The sequence below is a fragment of the Doryrhamphus excisus genome, chromosome 11, assembly GCF_030265055.1.
Source record: "Doryrhamphus excisus isolate RoL2022-K1 chromosome 11, RoL_Dexc_1.0, whole genome shotgun sequence".
NCBI classification, from domain to species: Eukaryota; Metazoa; Chordata; class Actinopteri; order Syngnathiformes; family Syngnathidae; genus Doryrhamphus; species Doryrhamphus excisus.
The window spans coordinates 8,928,345-8,949,428 of record NC_080476.1 but is presented as its reverse complement, the minus strand read 5'-3'; the positions used below and the strand labels follow the sequence as shown (position 1 = coordinate 8,949,428).

At 40.6% G+C, this 21,084-nt stretch overlaps 1 protein-coding gene across 4 annotated transcripts in view; it reads right to left on the bottom strand.

Moving 5' to 3' along the window:
- Positions 1 to 17,727, bottom strand: part of LOC131138469 (cell adhesion molecule 2-like) — a 193,964-nt gene extending 176,237 nt beyond the window's left edge. For all 4 annotated transcript variants that reach the window (XM_058087401.1, XM_058087402.1, XM_058087404.1 and 1 more), the window contains exon 1: positions 17,405 to 17,727. In XM_058087401.1, the coding sequence (XP_057943384.1) occupies positions 17,405 to 17,465 (61 nt within the window). In that variant the 5' untranslated portion in view covers positions 17,466 to 17,727. The remainder of the gene's footprint in view (positions 1 to 17,404) is intronic.
- Between the last annotated feature and the right edge of the window lie 3,357 nt (positions 17,728 to 21,084).

The following is a 21,084-nucleotide window of genomic DNA, read 5'->3' as shown; positions in this document are numbered from 1 at the left end:
ATACGGATATACTGTACGAAAACCGAGAACAGTCTATGGAAACCACAGCAAGAGTTTTCACTGAAACCTGAAACATATGAAAACAGGTTTGACAGTAGTTTCACAGAACCTGATGAAGATACATTTGAGCGATGTACATCCATTATAGTAACTAGGATATTTTCCCGAAAGCCTCGAAACAGGAGTTCAAAACATTTCCATGATTAATTGATCATTAATTCCCCCCCTCCAAATGCATTAAATGCTTCCGGAATATTAATTTGCCAATTCAAATTTTTCGGGAATCCGGACATTTCAAATATATGACTCTAAAGTGGCAAAAACAAGCTCAAACCATCTTCATTACACATTTATCAATTATGATTGGCTGGCGACCAGTCCAGGGTGTACCCCGCCTCTCGCCCGAAGACAGCTGGGATAGGCTCCAGCACAACCGTGACCCACGTGAGGATAAGCAGTAGAAAATGAATGAATGAATGAATGAAGATAATTCAAGATGTTTAATTGCTCGTACAGTGACCAGTTATTTCTACACTTCCATTGCATATACTAGAATGGTTCATTTTTATTTATTTGTTTCCTATTACAAAAATTATTTCACTTTGCATAATTGCAGTAATTTGCAGAAGTTAGCCAAATACATTCAGCATTGATCTGTGATTACAATTGAATCTATAATTTTGTTGATCACAAAATTAGGACAGAGAAATAGAAAAAAATCAATGAATAAATCATAAAATACAATTTGTGTTACGTAATAGGAAATAGCACATTATGGTGGGTCTACGGATAGCAAAGATAGAATTTATCTGTGGAAAGGATCCTGTGTGGATGTGCAATTTGAATCCCGCTGACAGAACACTTCCTACTTTGTCATAGGAAGTTATTCCCAGCTGTCATGTGAGCTCTTTTCTCTATGGCACAGGAAAGAAGCGGAAATTATCCAACAGAAATATTTCTATGTCTGGTGTGATGGCCTGAGTGGGATAAATGATTGATTACATTTGGTACATTTTGTCATGGATGTGATAATTCAAACAAATACATTGACTCAGGAACTGCATGAAGTACACTCAGATAATTCGTATGGAGGTTAAAGGTGATGACAGGATTACGTGGAGTGAAGGTCACCTCTTCAAAAACAATCTGGAATACCACCAGCTATAATGATAATCTACTACAACCCAAAGATGTGGCTATATTTTATATTAGGTCAGGTTTCGGATGACCACTACATTTGCAACAAGGCTCAGGCTACCATTTACAAGGTCAATGCAACCGTGGTTAAACACTGCCCTTTTTTTTTGTTAGCTCCGTCACTTCACTGTGTGTAAGCATTAAAGGGTGACCGCTGTACGTACAAGCTATTACGATTACATTTGTCTCAAAGACGTTCACAATGTTCCCTGTCGTCTTCTTGTCCATGATCCAGCCCAACTACTGAGCGGTGCAATAATGTTGCTCTTAGGGTGCTTCTTAGGGGATTAGCACAGATTAGCATTTGCTGGTCCATTTGAACTGAATACTGTATAGCAGCCTTAGCATGGCACCAGGCTTGTCTGAAAAAGGAGAAAAGCAAGCGGGAAGAAAGTAACAGATTAATTTGTTCAGGAATTTGTGTGAAATTGACTCTAATTATTTTATTCAAGTTTACTTACACACCGTACATTCCTAAAATTAGATCATTACCAATGAGAACACGGTAAATGCTCCAATGAATGCCTTTATTCAATGCGTGGTCTACAAGTCTAAATAACCACAGGGGTCTCTAATTAGCGTAGGGATAAAAAAACACGTCTTTTTTGATTGAATTTTGCCCATCATTCACAATCCTTACATGAAATATGAACATATAGAGTATTTATTTCCCCTTTCTGTGCATTAAAACACAGGTTGAGGTTTTTTTTTTTTAGGGCTTCATAGTCGATGCAGGTGTATCCCAATGACAGCATTGTAAGCTAGCTCATATTAACTAATTTCCTTTCCAAAAAACGCAGTTCCCCTTTAAACTGCAGCTGTAGGCAACCTCCCAATATAGGTTTTTACTTTCTCCACACCGCTATTACACCGCTCTTGCTATTGCGTTGTGCAATAAATGACCATGTGGTCATAGAGAGGTACGTTTTCTGTTTTCTCATGCACTCCAAAGCATTACAGTTTAATAATGAGCTTCTTTCTCTTTGCAGTTTTGGTACAGTAAATAAACACCCCGGTTATAGTTAACTCTGGACAAATGCTGGTCATTTGACAACATTTTGTTGATCCAACTTGGGGAAAATTAACAATAAATGTGTTTTACAGAACGCTAGAATCTCTCTTTAAATGTTCTGAACTCTTGTTTCAATACTAGTCTTGCATTGAGCAGAATAATGCTGACCAGATTGAGATGTGCGTGGGTGTATGACATCTGTACTTCAGACTACAGTATTTACTATACACACCAAGAATTTCATTCATTAGAATTAAAATATGTAAACAAAAAAAATATGAATATGTACACTTGCCAGTTCTAAATATTCTACAACCAGTGAGCCAGACATCCATTGAACTTAATGGAAATGAATTTGGAATTTAAACAAAAAAACGTATTTGCACCATTAGATGTATTTTGTGATCAATGAGGGTGCTAGGGTTAAAACCATTTAAATAAATGTTGATTATAGCTGCCTGCCACCGCCTAGAGGCTCTGCCTACAAATGAGTTCATTCATGAATTAGTGCCATGTAGGATTCTAATTTAACAGGACTAAGCACTGTGCGTACATCAATGCAACAACTCTGACACTAACCATCATTTATTTATTTATCATTTTCTTCAGCCTACACTCACTGATTTTAAGTGTATACCAGAGTAATGGTCTGAAACCAACAGTGAATGAGTGCTGTTCCTAATGATGAGGAAAAGCAGATACCGTTCTGTTTTCTAACAAGAACGCATTTGTTATCTTTAACTTGTCTAGTTTTGATTCCATATCACAATTCTTCAGGCAAATTGGGATAGAAAAGCAACTCATCTTTAAGACAGGCATTGAAATTAGCCGTAATCGGCGAGCATTTAAAACCATAATAGCTTATTTGTTTCCACAGCAGGGGGTTTAGGGATTGGGGGAAGCTTTTTGATTAGAATTGGAGATGAGTTAGCTATAAAACTACTGAGCCGAACCCTGGTGAGACTCAAGCAGTAGTTTGTGCATCTCACTGTGTTCAAGCAGCGTGCTAAAAGAGATATCATTTGCTGATGGGGAGGATTATGAAAGTTCAGACAAAGCAGCTAAAGCAACAAGCAGAGAAGACGATGATTCTCTTGGTGGAATTTTGAGGAATTGAAATGAACAAAAAGTATTACATTATAGACAAAATATGTGAACAACCTTCATTTTGTTCATCCAATACTCTTGCCTGACATTTGAAGGCACCATTCGAATTCTGATGATATTCCGATATTACTGAGCACCGATTCACATAAAGTCAAACAAAAATGGTACCATTTTTGGAAACACCAGTTTCCGGGAAGTGTCATGGCACTCCTAACATTCAATTTGTCAAAGAAGACAAAGCCAAAGGGAGGGAGTCAACGTTTACATCAACATGAAGAAAAATCACACAGAAGTTGAAATAAGTCATTTTGTTTAACTGGATGGAAATGTAAGAATGTTCTCTAAAGTGTTCAGTCCTATCAAACCAAAACTTAACTTTTGGATTCACAATTCAATTAAAATAGACTGAAAATCTGTAAATAAAAATAAAAATAAAAATACCTGTGTATTTAGTTAGATAGTGGTAAGTAGACAACAACAGGAGCTAGTATACCATATATGTGTCAAAGAATATTCACAATTAACATCTTTAATAATACTTTAATCACAAAGTAAGGCTTGAATGTCCATATTCAACAATTTCGATATCACTGACATGTAATACAGCCATTAAATATAACTCATGTCGCAGAATGTTTGAATTTAAATAGTGAAAACAATCTATCGAAATGGTGCTTTTTTTTTAATGCCTCTGAGGATCACTATATAAACACAAGAACGATATATTATGTATCGGGTTATTTGCTTGGCCTTCTGTCACTCACACAGGGGCAAGTGTGACAAAGTTAGCTCCTGTTTGACTGACTCTTGCCACACGCCGCCTCCAGCCTTGGAAACCCACCATTGGTGTTTGCTCTTCAAAGTTTTTTTAACATGTTAGCCCAGCGATATATTTTTCATGGCATGTGTTGCTGGATGCAAACTTTACATCTCACAAACGGCATATCAGCTCCACACGGTTGAGTGTAGTGCCACCGCACGCCCGATACAGTATCGAATGCGAAAGGTACCCAAATCCTGCATGAGGTGTAATGCAGAAGACATTGTGCACTGTGCAACAGAAGAACACATATGCTTGTGAACTGCAAGTTGTTTTTCTTTTGAATTGGTTCCACAAACATGAGTCATTTTCACATGGCTGTATCCACGCATGACTTTAGCGGCATGGGAAACCATTTAGATTCTGGGTAAAAGAAAAAAAAATGAATCTTTAATTTATTTGCCTTCGTGAAAACAAATTTCCTGCAAGAAATAAGTGTTTGGCCTTGAAGGAGGTTGTGTGTTGTTGCATTCTAACATGGTTGCTGATAAAGTAGCTTGAAAGCTTTGACAATAGAGGGAACCTCAGGAGCTGAATCCTCCTAAAATTGTAAAGTTATTCTTTTACTCATAAGCCACTGTACACAAAGGAGAGAACATTTTTATATTTTTCAAACAAAAATACCACATGGTGGCACTTACTAAACTCAAAAATTTGACCCCATTAGTCGGACAGACAGCTCAACGCCATCAACAAAAGAGCACTGTAATTTTAGAGTGTTTAGCTCAATCACCACAAAACCTGGCTCATACATTGTGTGTAAAATGTGAGCAGTATTGGTTGAAAAACATGGCAGCCATCGAGCAAAATCTTTGTTTGCAGTTGCACGGGTTATATTTATCAACTAATTAGCCATAGGTCATTGGCCATTTGTCTAAATATGACAAAAAATTGAAGGACATCTATACTGCATTTTTTTAGAAGCATATCTTCCAAAGCATTTTGAGCACCAGCAAACAATGATGATTCCGGTGCATTACATTTTTCACAAAATTGTCCTCCGGGGCTCCAGTGCTCACCTCCCAAAATCTGCAAATTGGGCACTATGTAACAATAGCCACTGGAAACAAGCCGCAGGATCCACAAAAACACCCAAAGTGTCACTATTCCACTGAGCAGGATAATAGCAGTAAGCACTTAGGAAGGGGAGGAATAATGTTGAGGAGCATCTCATGGATTTACAATGTGGCATATACACAGACAGATGGTGTATTTTGGTGGGTGGGGTGGGGTGGGATTGTGTTGTTTCCTATGCTATGCAAGTTTGGACACACAGAGTACAATGTTGGTGAACAAGAAATCCCCCATGGCGCATTATGTATGCAGTTGCTCGCTCACCAGAGCCAAGGGTCTGAGTTAATTTGTTTTTTTAACCGTTGTAAATTGTCTTACTTGACTCCATCTTCCCTCCCCCACTGCAGGAGCAAGCCCACAAGGACGGCATCCACAGTCCAAACTTAAGGTGCTTTCACACTAAGCCCCTTTGGTCCACTCCAATCAAATTGTAGTTTTTCTATCCTTCTAGCCATTTATCCATTGTGATCTTGATTCACAAAGACATCTCATTATTATTTTTATTTTACTTAACGAGCTCCATCTTTACATTAAATCATAACGGCCGGCACTTCCTTCACGCCCCACCAACAAGCGTAGGCAGTGCTGGCTATCATTCATCAACTGATATTGGATGAATACAGGTTTTTATTATGTGTATGAAATTAACTCCTTATGACCTACTGCTTTTTGTGTACTTTTTTGCAGTGGGATTCTGTAGTGGGAGTCATCTTCTCTTCCCGACACCGTTGCTTCATTCGTTGCCCAACCACACATGCACTACGCAAATTCATGTACCCCAATATCAATAAACTGTCTGTCTTTTGCTCACACTAACCCCGGGTTCACAATGAATCCATCGCGGCTCTATTGCAGCTGCTGGAAGCATTCCGCAAGATTCAAGTCCCTGTTGTAGGCTCACACCAGCTCCGTGAGGTGCAGCTCCAGCTGCGTCGGTCATACGGTACAACGAAAAGAATCTGTTTTGGGGTGTCGCTTTTTCTTTTCCAGACGCCAGAGATGCCAGAGCACTCTCGTATCATATCATCATAGCAATACAAGTCACTGATTATAGTTACAGTGACGGTTTGGACCATATTTATCAACATTGTACCCTCAAAGAACAAACAATATGAAGAAATTAAATGCTAATCAATAATAACAAACGTGAAAAAATCTATGACAGCGCAGTTGTGCAGCTAAATTAGGCTATTGTTTATGCGAGAGTCAGTGAGAGTAGCGGTGTGAGCATTAGCATCGCCTAGGACCAGTTTCAGAAAAAGCTTTCCAGGAGCTTAAGCAGATGGTTATGACCACCCCAGTCCTGACCTAACCAAACCCTCCTAGGCAGTACATCGTCGGGGTGGGCACCTCGGATACTAGGTCGGAGCAGTGTTATCCCAATGAGCTGAAGATCAAAAACTGCCCCCATGTGCTTTTTATTCCGGGCACTTTCCACAGCAGAGAGTAATGACTAAGTGGGTGGCAAAAAAACTGCTGCCATTTCTGGTATGGACAGACCACAAGAATCTCTCATACATCCACTATGATAAAAGGCTAAACTCCCATCAAGCTACATGGTCCTTGTTATTTTTCCCCCAGATTCCAGTTCCAACTCACCAGCTCGGCACTGGGTATGCCCCCCTTTGAGGCAACCTCGCTTCCCTACCCAAGAGTCCGAACTTGATGTACCATCAATGCAGGCCCATCTTAAACGAGCCAGGCGGGTCTGGAAAGAAGCCTGCACAGCCATGCAGAAAACATGGGAGGAAAATCAGAGGCTGGCAGACAGACACTGCATTTCATAGCCCCACAATACACACCCGGGCAGTGTGTTTTTGGCACTCATCCAAACATATACCCAGCAGGACTGACGTCATCAAGCTCTCTCCACAGTTTCTAGGTCCATTTCTCATTGAAAAAATGGCCAATCCCTCGGAATTGAAGCTCAAATCCATCCATTCTTCAGCACTTTGTCCCTGCCTCATTGATGACCATCGGCAGTCACATATCCTTGATGTTCATCATAAAGGGTGGGGCAGCCAGGATCCGGTAAATTGGGAAGTTTAATGCTCTAAAGAGGGTTGTTGGATAGCCCGCTCTTACATCCTAAACCCTGACCTTGTCCATGATTTCCATCGTTCCTATACAGACAATTCAGATTGGTTGCCTGGAGGTGTGTGTGTATTTGTGTGGTGGTGGTGGGGGGGATTCCTGCAGAAATTCCTCCAGATGCCTTCTCCCCTCATCTACCTTTATTGCGTACCCTGTTGTATAACTAACTCCTTTGAAGACTCTCATTCATATGGAATCACCGCCGCATCATCTTTGATGACATCCCTTAAAGGCCCACCACCGGCTCTCTTCAACGTTCCAGTAAGATTGTTTCTTCCTGAATTTTGCCACTCCTTTTAATATCCTGCTTTTCGTGCACTTTTTTTGCAGTGGGATTCACCTTCTTCTTCACTGAGGATGAAGAATTCAATAGATTCAGTGATGTGGAATTAGATCGGCAGCTTTGTGACACCGATTACCAGTAACTTGGCTTGTCATGTTATTAATGCTATTATCTTTCCAGATTAACTGTCTCTTAAATGTTAAATGCCTGGTCTTGAACTTTGTCAATGCGATTTAATGCGAACCCACTTCCTGCTTGTTTGGAGGCGAGAGACGATGAAAACAGATGCATGCACATGTTAAATATATGGAGGTTGGGAAGATGATCAAGATCATTTGGATTTATTGTGTGATTTCATTAATTCATTTATTATCACAAGACTGTTTTTTCCTGAATGAGAAATCTCATGTTTTAATCATGCGGGACAGATCTTGTGACACGAGATTACAATGAAGGAGCAAACATAGTCTGAAGTGAAAATCGTTTTTTCGGGGGTTCTGGCAGGCCTCAAATATATTCTCTGTATGGAGACTCATGTGCCACACTTTAACTGCTTATACTCACTACTTAAGCTCTTTTGAGAAATAGAAACCCACCCATTCAAGAAAAACAAAAACAGTCGCCCAACAAAGGTCAACAGATACCAAGCCGGGAGAGTTTAAGGGTGGGAAACCTATTAAACGGTGAAATATCACACCTACACTTGTCAAAAATAATCCCTTAATTGCGGTCTTTAAATATAATTCATCTTCACTTCCATTTCTTTGCAAAAAAATAGTCAAATTCCCATGTGACGGTCTATTGTTGGTCACATTTCCATTATCGAAAGCAGCACTGAAACTGCACCGAGTAGAAGGATCAGGTCAATGTGATTTCAGTGGATTCTACAGTGTCTACTAAAATCAGATTGGGCTGTATAATTTTATTACATTACAAGTGAGTACAAAAAAAGTGGCATCTGCAAAATAGATTTGCTTTCGTAGGTTAAATTAAGAAGTGCGTGGGGGTGGGCTCCAGCTGTTGATTAGACAAGCGACGAGCAAGTTACTTCGGGCAACAGCACGAGTACAAAGAAACACACCCCCTCTATTACACACATAGAGCAAAGGAAACACGGGGGCGCACAAAAAGTCAATTAACATGAACATGTGTCTTAGGGGAATTATATTTCAATTAGCTTTCACTACTTCCAGGCACAAAAACAAGTGCAGATAGTGACAGTGCAAGTGCAATAAATCCTACTTTTCAATTAGTATCATACCCATAACTCAATTTTAATATTATGTCGGAACATGTTAGGCAATTAAGCGCTAAATTCCTATTTTGAAATATATTAAAGGAGTTAGGAGTTAACATATGTAATAATGACGTTTGCGGATAGAGCAGAAGTCAAGCAATGGCACTTGCTGACTACCATTGTTCTTAATTAAAAAATAAAAATCAATAACATAATGGAAAATAAAGGAATTGGTCCCAGAAGATGTAACACATAAAATTGAATTAATTAATTGATGTCTTTTTTTGAAAGATAATCATACACCAGACACAACTAGTTCTGTGACGACATATAAATAAACAAAACAAAGCTAAAAAGTAAAACTACGCCCTAAAGTCTGGCTTCTAAGCTTCACAGTACCAGCAGTTCTTCTGACAAAGCGTGTCCGACAATGAGCGCTCTTTCTCGGGCAGGTGAGTTTGCAGGAGCACCAACGGTGGGGGTTATTGTGTGCCGCTGCTCTATAGGAGTCCATTCAACAAAAGGGTCAAAAAATGAGCATAATATGTCCCCTTTAAGTCTGTCCACAGGCTCCATTGGAACACATTATAAACTTTATAGCTGCGTTCACTGGAAATACAAAAAAGCTAAAGAAAATGCAAAACACACTTGCCGAGTTGATATTATGGTCTTATGATTTAACAGTAGTGTCAAACTCATTTTAATTAAGGGTCACATCAGTTATGGCTGCCCTCCTATCAGATATATATATATTTGCATATATAAACCGTCCGCACAGTGGGCAAGTGGTTCGCATGTTGGCCATACAGTCAGGAGGAGATGTGGAAGAAATGTACGGGAGCAAACGCTTTGCCACACCCGTGTATATCAATTCTAAAGTGCTGGGCAATATTGTATAATTGATATCCATAAGAAAGCTAATATTGAGCATCTCTTAAAATACTCTACAAATCTCTGAAAATGCATTGCAGGTGCCTCAAGGTGTAAATTACCATGGGCGTATAGATGGATGCTTCTCATTTTAGGGATTACTTTGTTGAATTACAGCTGTGATTAGTAAAGATGAATCAAGGTGGGAGGCGGTGGGAATAGTAAGATTATGTGTGGATTTGGCTTCATTTCCTGTTTAGACACAAAGGATACTCCCTTCAATGATTTAGACAATGGTGCACAGGAGAGAGGAGAGGTGAGAATTTGCAGTAAATTCATGTTTATGGGTCTTCCGTTTTCAGTGGGAGGAACAGCTGTGCTTCTCTTTGGGTATTTTTACCTCCCGCCCATGAATTCTCTCCAATTGCATTCTTCTTGTCAGCTCAGGAATGACGGAAGAGGCCAAACAGTAGCCCCGTGTAGTCCATAACATCTGAGCAAATGTAATTCCAAACAAGAGTGGATTTGTCTGCAATGTCTACAACCTCAGTGTGCATGTGCATTTATGTGCGCGTTGCGGATTGCACATAACATAAGGCTATGACTGCCTGCGTGCTGCAATATGGGGCTGACTTTGCTTTGGCTGAATTCATTTCTGTCAGGAGCAGACGCAGGGTCCCCAAACAATATTGGCGGCGGGGCAGGGAGTGCAGTGGGAGGGAGGGAAGAAGAGCGACGTTGTGACCGTATCTTTATCTCGGCTCAAGAAAACGACTACTGTGACACGTTCTTGCGAGTCTCTCCACTGTGGCCCGCAGGGATTTGTATGAAAAGGAGCTGTCAGATGAAAGGGCACATAACATGAAAAGAACATTATCAAGTGTAAGGGTTGTTAAGAGGGAGCGTGATACATGAACCTGGAGAGCATGCAAGGTTCAACTGCATGCTACATTAACACATTTCATTTGTTTACTTATTTAAGTTGGAGGAGAGCAAAAACAGACCAATTCCGTATAGGAGATGATAACCGTTGCTCGGGAAGTTTTAACCAAAAAAAAAGTGACTGACTGAGTCTGCCTCTTCACTTCCGACATTAGTGACGCATCGCTTGTCAAAGAATGGAGTGGGAGATTAGCAACACACTAATCCCTTGGAATTCTACGCTAACAGAGACGTCACATGCATGCATGCGTACACAGACCTGTACACAATATGCCCATATTTGTCTATGTATGTTGCTGTGAGGAACTACATTTCTTTGATCAAACAACAGGAAAATTATAACATGCCGAATACAGATATTTTTTTATTTAGTTGAAGCAAATATTCTTTGACCATTCGGTGAGCTACTCAAAATAAGACCCCTGTGAGTGTATCACCATCATAAAGCTAAACACACTTTGTGTTTATGTTCACACACAAATAGTATGACATGATTAGCATAAGGACAACAAGAGGGTAAAGGTGTGCAATGACACTTGACGTAATGACACATGATGATAACCGCTTCCATGTGGGACAAAAACAAGGTCCTAACTAACCGCATTGTTTTTTTGTTTTAAAATCAAAATGTCACTGTGGTAGCTAAGAGACCCGAGTTCAATTCCACCCCCGGGCATCTTTGTGTGGAGTTTGCATGTTCTCCCCGTGCATGCGTGGGTTTTCTCCCGGTACTCCGGGTTCCTCCCACATTCCAAGAATATGCTAGGTTAATTGGTGATTGGTTAATTGTCCATAGGTATGAATGTGAGTGTGAATGGTTGTTTGTCTATATGTGCCCTGTGATTGGCTGGCGACCAGTCCAGGGTGTACCCCGCCTCTTGCTCGAAGACAGCTGGGATAGGAAAAACTTCATACGTATTTGGAGACTGAAGACCTATACGGATAACTATAGCTGTCGACAGTGACAGCTAGCAAAGCCAATCGTTTTTTCATCCTTAAAAGGGGTTTATTGTGATTTTTACGGAAATCGGATGATATTGATTGGTGGCCGATAGATTGGAGCATCTCTAATGTTTACCCTTTTTGGCAATTATACTCGTCTCTGGATGAAGACTGAAGGAGGAGGTGACGTTTCCTCGAGAACTTTCCCACTCGAAACCTACCCATGGAATACACTGGCTTCATATTGTTGTGATGCAGGTTTAGTTGTATTTTTGTTATAAATATATTTTGTTACAGTATGCCCGCTCGTTGTGTGGCAGACTCTTACTCAAGCACGCAAGCAGACGGTAAGCCTGGTCACATTTCCAAAAGACGCCCTCCACCACCATTCGGTGTTGTGTTGGGCTTATTTCAAGAACAGTTGTTTTGATACTGCGCCTACGATAAAGCAAAGTATGGGACTGAATATGTATTACCAGAGGGTGTTTCTACCATTAGTTGTCCCAAATAGCTTTCTTCAATCCAGACCACGGGAAACACAAGCACCGCCGTCGTGGATAGAAATTAAGAAAAAGTCCAGAACATATTCGACCATGACCAAAAGTCTGGTAGCAGCAAGTAAATCCACATATATTATTACAAGTATTAATAGGGGTTTTCATGCTTTATATAAGAATAGCAGGCTTGTTTACGGTAATATAAACAAATTCTGGGAGGCTTCTTTGGGCTGCAAACTCACTACTTCATTATCGTTCATACTCTTTAACTATGGGATATGAAGCAGAGCTGCGCTGCCAATTTCGAAATGCATTACGCCACAATACATTTTCGACAAAGATGTGTTTTTTGTAGATAACATGTATTTGCAGTCATGGATCCATTAGTTCACAGTATAACCAATACAACATCAATGTGCCTTAGTACAATGTACAATGAATCCCATTTAATTTATTTGACGAAAAATACAGCATGCTGTTTTGAATGCAAGCCTGACAACCTAATTGGATGTTTGATGACTTGCATGCTTCCATTGTATAGTGATTAACATAAGCATCCATGACAGTGTGTCATTGCCATCATACCACCAATTACTCAATAGTGTTGTATTTTCTGGCAACACTTGCCAACACTCTCTCTCATTTGAGTTCAAGTAAAAAAAAAAACACTGATCAAAACTGAGGAAGCATAATGGAAAACAGAGTTCTCACATGTTTGTTTTTGTTTTTTTTTTTATGAAGAGAATGTTCTGACCTTACCATTTAGAAAAAATTGCCCAAGAAAAGTATTTTATTCTGTTCTGGCAGCTGCTGTATAACAAAAATCAAAATAAACTGGATTGAACTTGACATGCTGCCTGGCAGTTTTCCTGAGTAGTGCTTCGTAGAGTAGATTTTCTTGGGGCTGGTGTGGGATGATTTCCTACCGTAAGTCAACTGGGATATGATACCAAAAGGGGAACAGGAAATAGGGTGGAAAATCGGTATAGAAAATGAATGGAGAGATAGATGCAGTAAGGCACACACAGGTAGATACATTGGCAGGTCTGTGACAAGCAGCAAGGAACCTATAAAGTCTGTGTATGCTTTTCATGCTTAGAAAAGTACCAGAGTGCCATCTCACAATGTTCATGAGATGATATATGGTTGGAGGCGGTACCCTTTGTGATGGGGAAATAGTTTCTATACCTCAACCCCCAGCTCTGTTCGATGCCGTTACTTATCTCACATACTGTATAATTGGAAATGTTTTATTTGTGCAGATGAATATGCACTCTTTAAGTACAATACAACAGCAACAACTTATGATTGTTAGTATATTAACACGATTCCAAATGCTTGATAATTAAAAACAAATGAATAACAAAAGCAAAACAAGCAGGTTACGACCAGGGAGACTCCACTTCTGACACCAAAGTCTGTCAAGAATTGCATGCATGATGTCATGTAGGGTGCACATTTGTGGCAAGTTTGATCTAGAGGGGTGATGAGTTTCTAGTACTCAAAATATCTGCATAAAATACACATGTTGTGTGACATAATAGCAGCAGAACAGCGTAAGATCTGCAGTGGAGTGACTTACATCCCCCTATTTAAGGAATACGGTAATTTGGTGCTTGGCCCAATTGGGTTTGTTGTTGGGTTGAGGCCATGTTGTTCCTGGTTGTCCTAACAAGCAAACAGAGTAAATGAGGGAACTTTTTAGTTTGTTGATCCTTTTTTTGTTTCATTGGCATAAAAGGAAACCAAACCATGAATAAACTCATCATCTGACTTGAGAGAATGAACCATAGGTGTGTAATCGCCGGTTGTGTTCCTGCAGCACCTCGGCCCAGGCTGTGCCAAGAAGAGCTTGTAGCTTCTCAATCCTTACCCCAATCCCCCTCCAGCCCCATCCTCTTTTCTGTTTCAACTTTTTTTAACACCTGGGCTAACAAAAAGACTGGCTTTGATCAGGGGAAATCCTTTGGCAGAGCAGCAGTGAATCCACAGTGGAGCTCCGTGCCATGCATGTACGGGTGCGTGCACGCGGGCTTGCGAGGCACAGCGGTCCGGCGCTGCTCCATAAAGGATTCTCAGCTTTGAGGCTTTATGGCATCAACACAAGTTACAGAACACCTCATATGGGCTACCTGTCAAAGCACAACCGTGAAAATGGATGCAGAAACAGGAGGGGGAATGTGGCGGATGAGAAAGAGAGTTGTTTCACCCATGTAATCAGTGGCTCTGCAAACACACAAACACACAAACACACACACACAAGGCCACTTGTTATCAGAAGCTTTCCCACGCTGCCGCGCTACAAAGCTCCAACACCAGGATGGGAGGATGAGAGCAAGAGGGAGGAATGGACGGAAGCGCAGAGGGATGGAGGGTCAGCAGCTTAGACTCAGCAGTGGCTCGTACACGGGATGAGTTCAGGAACAGACGTTCTCGCGAGCGAACGGAAGATAAACAAGCGTCCAAAAAACACAAAAAGTGCATTAGTTGCACTCGTATCATTGAGGAGATTGCACATTCCTCCTCCACAGCTCTCCTCCCATATTGTACCGACATCAGCTCCTCTTCCTCCGACGCCCTCTGCCTCGGCAGCCGCTCAGCCCCAGGCTCTTGCGTAAGAGGCAATTTGCATAACAGGCGCTTTTCTCTGGCTCACGGGCACATGCTGGAGGAAAGCGCTAACAACAGCCTCAATCTAAAAAAAAAAAAAAAAAAAAAAACAATACACACACAAATTTGCATTATATCCTGCACAGGCTGTGGATTGCATGGATCTCCCTTTTCGCAAAGAAAGCTGTCTCTGTGAGATCGACTCCATTCAGGAGGAGGCTGACCTGCCTGCTGTGTGCAACCTATACAATAATAGGCCTTGCACTGGGAAATGACTGTTCAAATCAAGCAGCCTAGCATTATCCTCTCCAGGGTGACAGAGAGTGTGTGACGTGTGTGTCATGAAATGAGTCTCTCATGCACTCTGCCCTTATACCTCCTCAAACATACGCAAATAAAGCATACGTGTTCCAGGATATACAGTATTCAAACACACACACATGCACAGATTAAAGTGTGTGCAGAGATAGGAAGAGAGAATAAAGAATGAGGAAAAAAAAAGCTTTTTCATTGTAAGAGGTTGCATATATACTGAATACCGTACATGCAATTAAGAACAGCCTGCTTATGTCTCACACACACACACAAGCAGAGGTCCTCAACAGGTGGCCAGCAGGCCAAAAATGTGTTTTATGTGTTTACCAAAAATGCAGCAGAAAGGCAGTCGTGTTTACTTTTTAACAAAGTAACCGCTGTTTCAAAGGAATATAACTTGTGGAGGCAGTTCCAGATGAAACATCCCAACTTTGATGCAGTCTCCATCCCCTTTATTAATAATGACAGGTCGGGTGGTCCTGAGTTTGTTAATATGGACTTTTAAGAATACTTTCTGGCCCCTGGACAAGTGCAATTGAGGAGCCATGTATGATAAAGATGAGCAAGTGAGCAAGGACAACTAACCAGATTGCATTTGCATTTGTATTTTAAATACACCACAACGCTATGATAAGGAATGAAGTGGATTTTGCAAATCGTGCTGATAGAATGATGAATCAGCGCTTACATACATCATGCTATCATTGTGCAAAGTTACAGTATCATATTGTTCCAAATATATCATACTTTCTTGGTGACAAACATTGCCCCAGGCTAGTCATCCCAGATCTCCTTGTATCAGCGTGCAGAGTCCATGACCCCTCTAGCATTCATTAGCATTGAATAATCTTTATCCTTTATGAAGTGTCAATACAGTCGAGCGGTTCAAACCAAAAAGTTTCTCCTCTCTGAGCTTTTTATGATGCTCATTTTTACTTCAACAGTGATTGCTTTCTTTTTCTCTAGTGCTCTGCCCCTTGGGGGACATAACAATGTGCAGAAATGTAACTAATAAGCAATATTATTCTTCCTCGGTTTAGCTGCAGACAAACCAGGGACCACCTGTAATGCAAGATAGACATGGCAATATTTTGTACCACTCCTATTTTGCACCCTCTTCCTTGGATTTTGTCCAGTAACATTCTCACATCATCGTTGAGGCCTACTGTTGTTACTAAAGCTAGCATATAATAAATGCATGTCTGCTATGTTGATTTTGCAAAGCTAATTGATCTATGACGAATGGTATGTTCTTGAACAGGTAACTGCAGGCCCAGGGACAAAAAACAGCCATTCCTGTTCCTGGTCAAATCTGTAATTATGTTAAGTGTATAATAAAACTAAAATAAAGCAAAACTACTCACCACTGTAATACGACTAATAGACATGTGAAGGGGTACTGAAAGTGTGATAGCGCCACCTAGTGGTGTTTTATTGGTAGCCCAAATTTGTAGGCAGGCACTTTGCTTAATTGAAATACGTACATTACACTTCCTGTTCTATGGTTATCATCACACGTTTTCATTCTGTCATCCCTTTGTGGTGGCCTTGAGTTGTTGTTTTTTTTTCTTAAACACAGCATAGAGCTCCTGTTCAATAGAGGATCTACGATTGTCTGCAACCCATCACTCTTGATGAAAACGCACCTATTTTGCACTGCTTCTTTGGCGAGTTGTTCCAAAAGGATAACCAGCGTAGGTACTTCTGCCCATTTATGTAGTCACACACATGAAAGCCATTCAAAAAATGCCCCTTCCTCATTGACTACACCTTTTGTGCACAGGTGTCACTTTTTCTCATATGATGTGTGCAAGGCATCCTAATTTATGACAACTACCTCATTTGTATCTATAAAGCACACACTGTGACCTTGACCTCCGGTGTCACTGTGCCTTTTAGTGCTCTACTCATCATGCATTTTACACAAAAGAAGGTCAAGATCATAATAATATTATGTAGTCGTTCGGGTGACTCTATGGGAATTTGGGTGGTATGAACTGAAGATGAAGGGCGGTGCACCTGTTCTTCAAACTCCACACTCAGTCAAGCAAAAACGAGGCTTTGCAGCAAATGTCTGCATAAAAACATTTACACTACAAATACAACATGTGTGATCACAAATGGTTTGCCAGCTAATCAGCAGCATCCCAACAGTGACTCATCAAGAAAGCTGTATGTCCAAAACACCCAGAAGGCGGCTGTAGTGATCACGTTGAGGTGTGTCCTGCCCCAACAACAAGAAAAAGAGACTCTCAAGACACAGCAGAGGAGGAAAACACCCCCCAGTTCTGCATTCACTTTCCGGGTGCGTGCAGGTAAACATCATTACAAGAAAGCGTGACCCTTCGTCTTGTTAGCATGCAAGGTGCATAAACACAACATGCACCCTGCTCCTAATGCTTACCTTTAAGAAGAATGCCGTAAATAGTGTAGAGGGTGAAAATGACATGATTCTTGAGATTCATCCTGTCTTCCTCTTGTCTTGCTCCCGTTTTGTAGTTTGTCCTCGTTATCTCCCACACTGGATTCACTTTTATACCGAGTCCCTAGCTTAGAAAGGTCCCGGAAACTGTGCTGCTTTTATTCTGGTTTGTTCTGCAAGAGCGATGTGCCACAGCGGTGGTAGCAGGGCTTCACAAGTGGAGACAGTAGCGAGCAACGGCTGCCGTCCTCCGCTAAGCACTGAAGATGCACTGCCGCCGCCTTGTGCCCAGCTCCTTCCTTCTGTGCGTGTGGAGAAAGAGTGAATCGATCAAGTCCCGCCCACATTGGCTGTGACTGACGGGAGCTTTGAACCAATCAGGGAGTGCAACAACAGGATGGCGAGGGAGGGGTTCAGTGCATCAGAGACTACAAAAAATATAAATGTATGTCAAAGTTTTAGACTTTTTAGTCAAATTGAGTAAAAAAAAAAACTTCTATGTACTTTATAAAGGTACATTATTTTTTAATTGTATTTGATTTATAATTTATAAGAATAAAATAAAATAAAATATAAAAACTTAAACTATATTAGGAAAGCAGGAAGTGAACAAATGTAACAGTTACTGATTGTAAAAGTACCAGATAGAGGGGTAGGATTTAATAAGCTTTGCTTCTTCCTTCTCCTTTTGGACTGATTTTGTGATGCACTCAATTGTAATCTGATTCATGTTCAAATGAAATAAAACCATTACCATTTAGATTATGTGGTTTAATTAGATTTAATTCATTGGCTTTTCAAGTGGTTAGCATATAGACCACACATTCAGGCAATTGGGAAGACCTGGGTTCAAAACCTGTGCATGCATGGGTTTTCTCCGGGTATTATTATATTATATTCCAAAAACATCGTCCACAGTGCCACAATAGCACTGCAAGTCATGTTGCCGACTACACTTTCCATGCTCTGTGGGCCAGATTAAGACGCTTTGCAGGCCTGATGTGGCCCGCGAGCAGCAGTTTGCCTACTACTGCTGTAGTTGTACCATGATGGATGCACAATATATTATGCATCCTTTTTTGTCTACAATAGGTAGCGGCTACGACTATTTATTTACAGTGTAGAAGTAAACCAAGCATAGAATTGGAAAAACAGCGCAACATGTACATAGTCAGTCACATGCTTGGTGGCTTACTACTACTACTACCTTATGTTGATCCCAATGCTTCCAGGTCCAGGCACTGTAAAAGATTAAGGGTGACAAGCAAACTGGCTTAGAAGATTTCCTGGCAAGGACAATTGGTGGGGGTGGACAGGTGAGGTGGGCCAGGCTTGGAAGGGACAAGGTGATGTATAGGTAGATGGGGGTCAAGGGGGTGGTTGCAGTATAGATCGCCTTTAGAAAAGACTGTTAGGAGGAGGCTGCACAACAGTGTGTTTAGTGATAGATAGAGCTGTGAAGACTGTACATTCATACTGAAAATATATATTTAGATGTCCAGTAAACATTTGCTAATGATAATACAGTATATTTATCCATGCTCTTATACATTCTCTCTTTATGTCTGAGGAATCAATAGGAAGCATCTCGCTTTAATTGCATCATTAGCTTGACTTGGAGATGGCCTCTAAAAGAAACCTATGCATTATTTATCAAATTAGCCGTGCTCTTTTGAAGTTCCCCATATACAGTACAATGCATATGCTGATAGCACCCTTGATTCCTTTCAATCTTATAATTAAAGGTACTTGGCAGGGTCTCATTAATGTTTCTCTTTCAGGTCAGCACCGCACAAACCCTGACATTTTAGACGTTGGAGCACTGTGTTTGACCTTGACGCACAGAACAATTTATTGCACTTCCTTTGGTAATGTACTGACTGTCACTGGTTTTTATTGTTGTGTCTGTTAGGTGACATTGAGTGTCCTGAAAGGTGCCTCTAAATAAAAAGTGGTATTATTATTATGATCATATATTTCTGGGTGTCTTTTCATCTTGTTGTGGTTGAACTTCGCGTTGTTGTGCTCTAATGAAACAATCCGAGGACAAAAAAATAAAAATAATGACATGACTGTATGCCTGCTTGGTGGCCTTGTGAGGTAAATCTGAAATGTGATTAGTTTGCTAATAGTTTAAGTGACATGGGCCAGCACTCCTAACTCTGAAGGCCCTAGGCAGATTATATTGACATGGCAACACATAAAAGCTGAAATCTGATTGAATAATATGTAGATTATAGACTGTTCAGAATAAATGTATACATTTTTTTGGCTGGCAGAGAAGGTCGCCACACTAGTTTGTGTGCGGTTTATCCTAAAGCAAACTGTTATTGTTGCGTCTTTCTCAGGAAATGATTTTCTTCTGGCATCTGTGAAAATATCACACATTAAAAAGTTTAAGGGTCAGCTGATTGTTTTTTGGCATCCCGTATATGCCTTTAAAAACATATAATTATTGTTATTATATATTTCTGTTGGCATTTTGACCTTCTATCTTAAAGCAAAGTGTGGCATATAGGCTTGGGTGTTATTGTTGTGCCTTTTTCAGGCTAGTGATTGGCTAAGACTGTCTTATTTAATTGGCGGTTATAAGGTAGGCTGTTACTCTGGCATTCACTTGAAAGCTTGGTAATGGCATTTGAGGTGTTTTTTTAAAGGTTATTGGTGTGTATCAAGGTTTATTTTATGGAGATACATATTGGGCAAAAAAAGTAAACAAAAATGTTTGTGTGGTGGATGTTATTTTTTTGTTGCTGCAAGAATAAACTTTACCTGGCCTTCTCATCTCTGAATTTGGGTCACTTAGCTTTTTAGGATAGGGGGCACACCTTGTAATGGCTCATTTCACACCCTCAAAATTGGTGTGTACCCTTACAAGGGGCAAGACCAGAGGGTCCTTTCCAAAAACCGGCTTGGTTGCAAGATGGAAGCCAATTGGCCTGATAGAAACAGCACATTCAGGTTTCCGCCTCACCTGGGATGGTCCTGGTCATCCAGATGGCAGATCGATCAACCCTTACCCCCCCTGCACCCCCTCTTTGCTCACTGTCACTTGCACACACACACGCTAAGGGAGAACTCCACCCAGTGCTTCAAGTAAGCACCAGCTGTTCAGCCAAGAGCAGCTGGTGGTTCCTTGAAGTCTATTGTTCACTGGTGCACCTAATATGGGCTGACACAAGCTGAAAGCAGACCACCAGGCTTGGATGGAACAAGGCGGGTCACCACATGAATCAGCTCACCTTTTGGACTAAACGTGTCTCGCTTCTACGTCTGTGTGTGTTTACATTGAGTTATAGTAGGTCTGAGCCATGCAAAAATATTCATTGTGAAAAACAAATCTGCCTTTTGACGATGGAGTCTTTGCAGATGCTAAATCATAGTCAAGATAAGTGTACATTTTTCATCTCACAAAAATATAGCCCTCACATTTCAGCAACTGTTTTATGACAGTATGTCACCTCAAGGGACGATACCAGAAAAATGAAACTTCGATATACAAGGTCAGGCAAAATGATCGGACACATTTGTAGGTTAAATAAAAGGCAAATAAAGTAAAAAAACAAACAAGTGTTTTTATAATTTCGAAAAGTTCATATAATGCCATTCTGTTTCATTATGTTTTAAAAATTAAATGAGTTATGGCGATGTGAAGTCGGCCG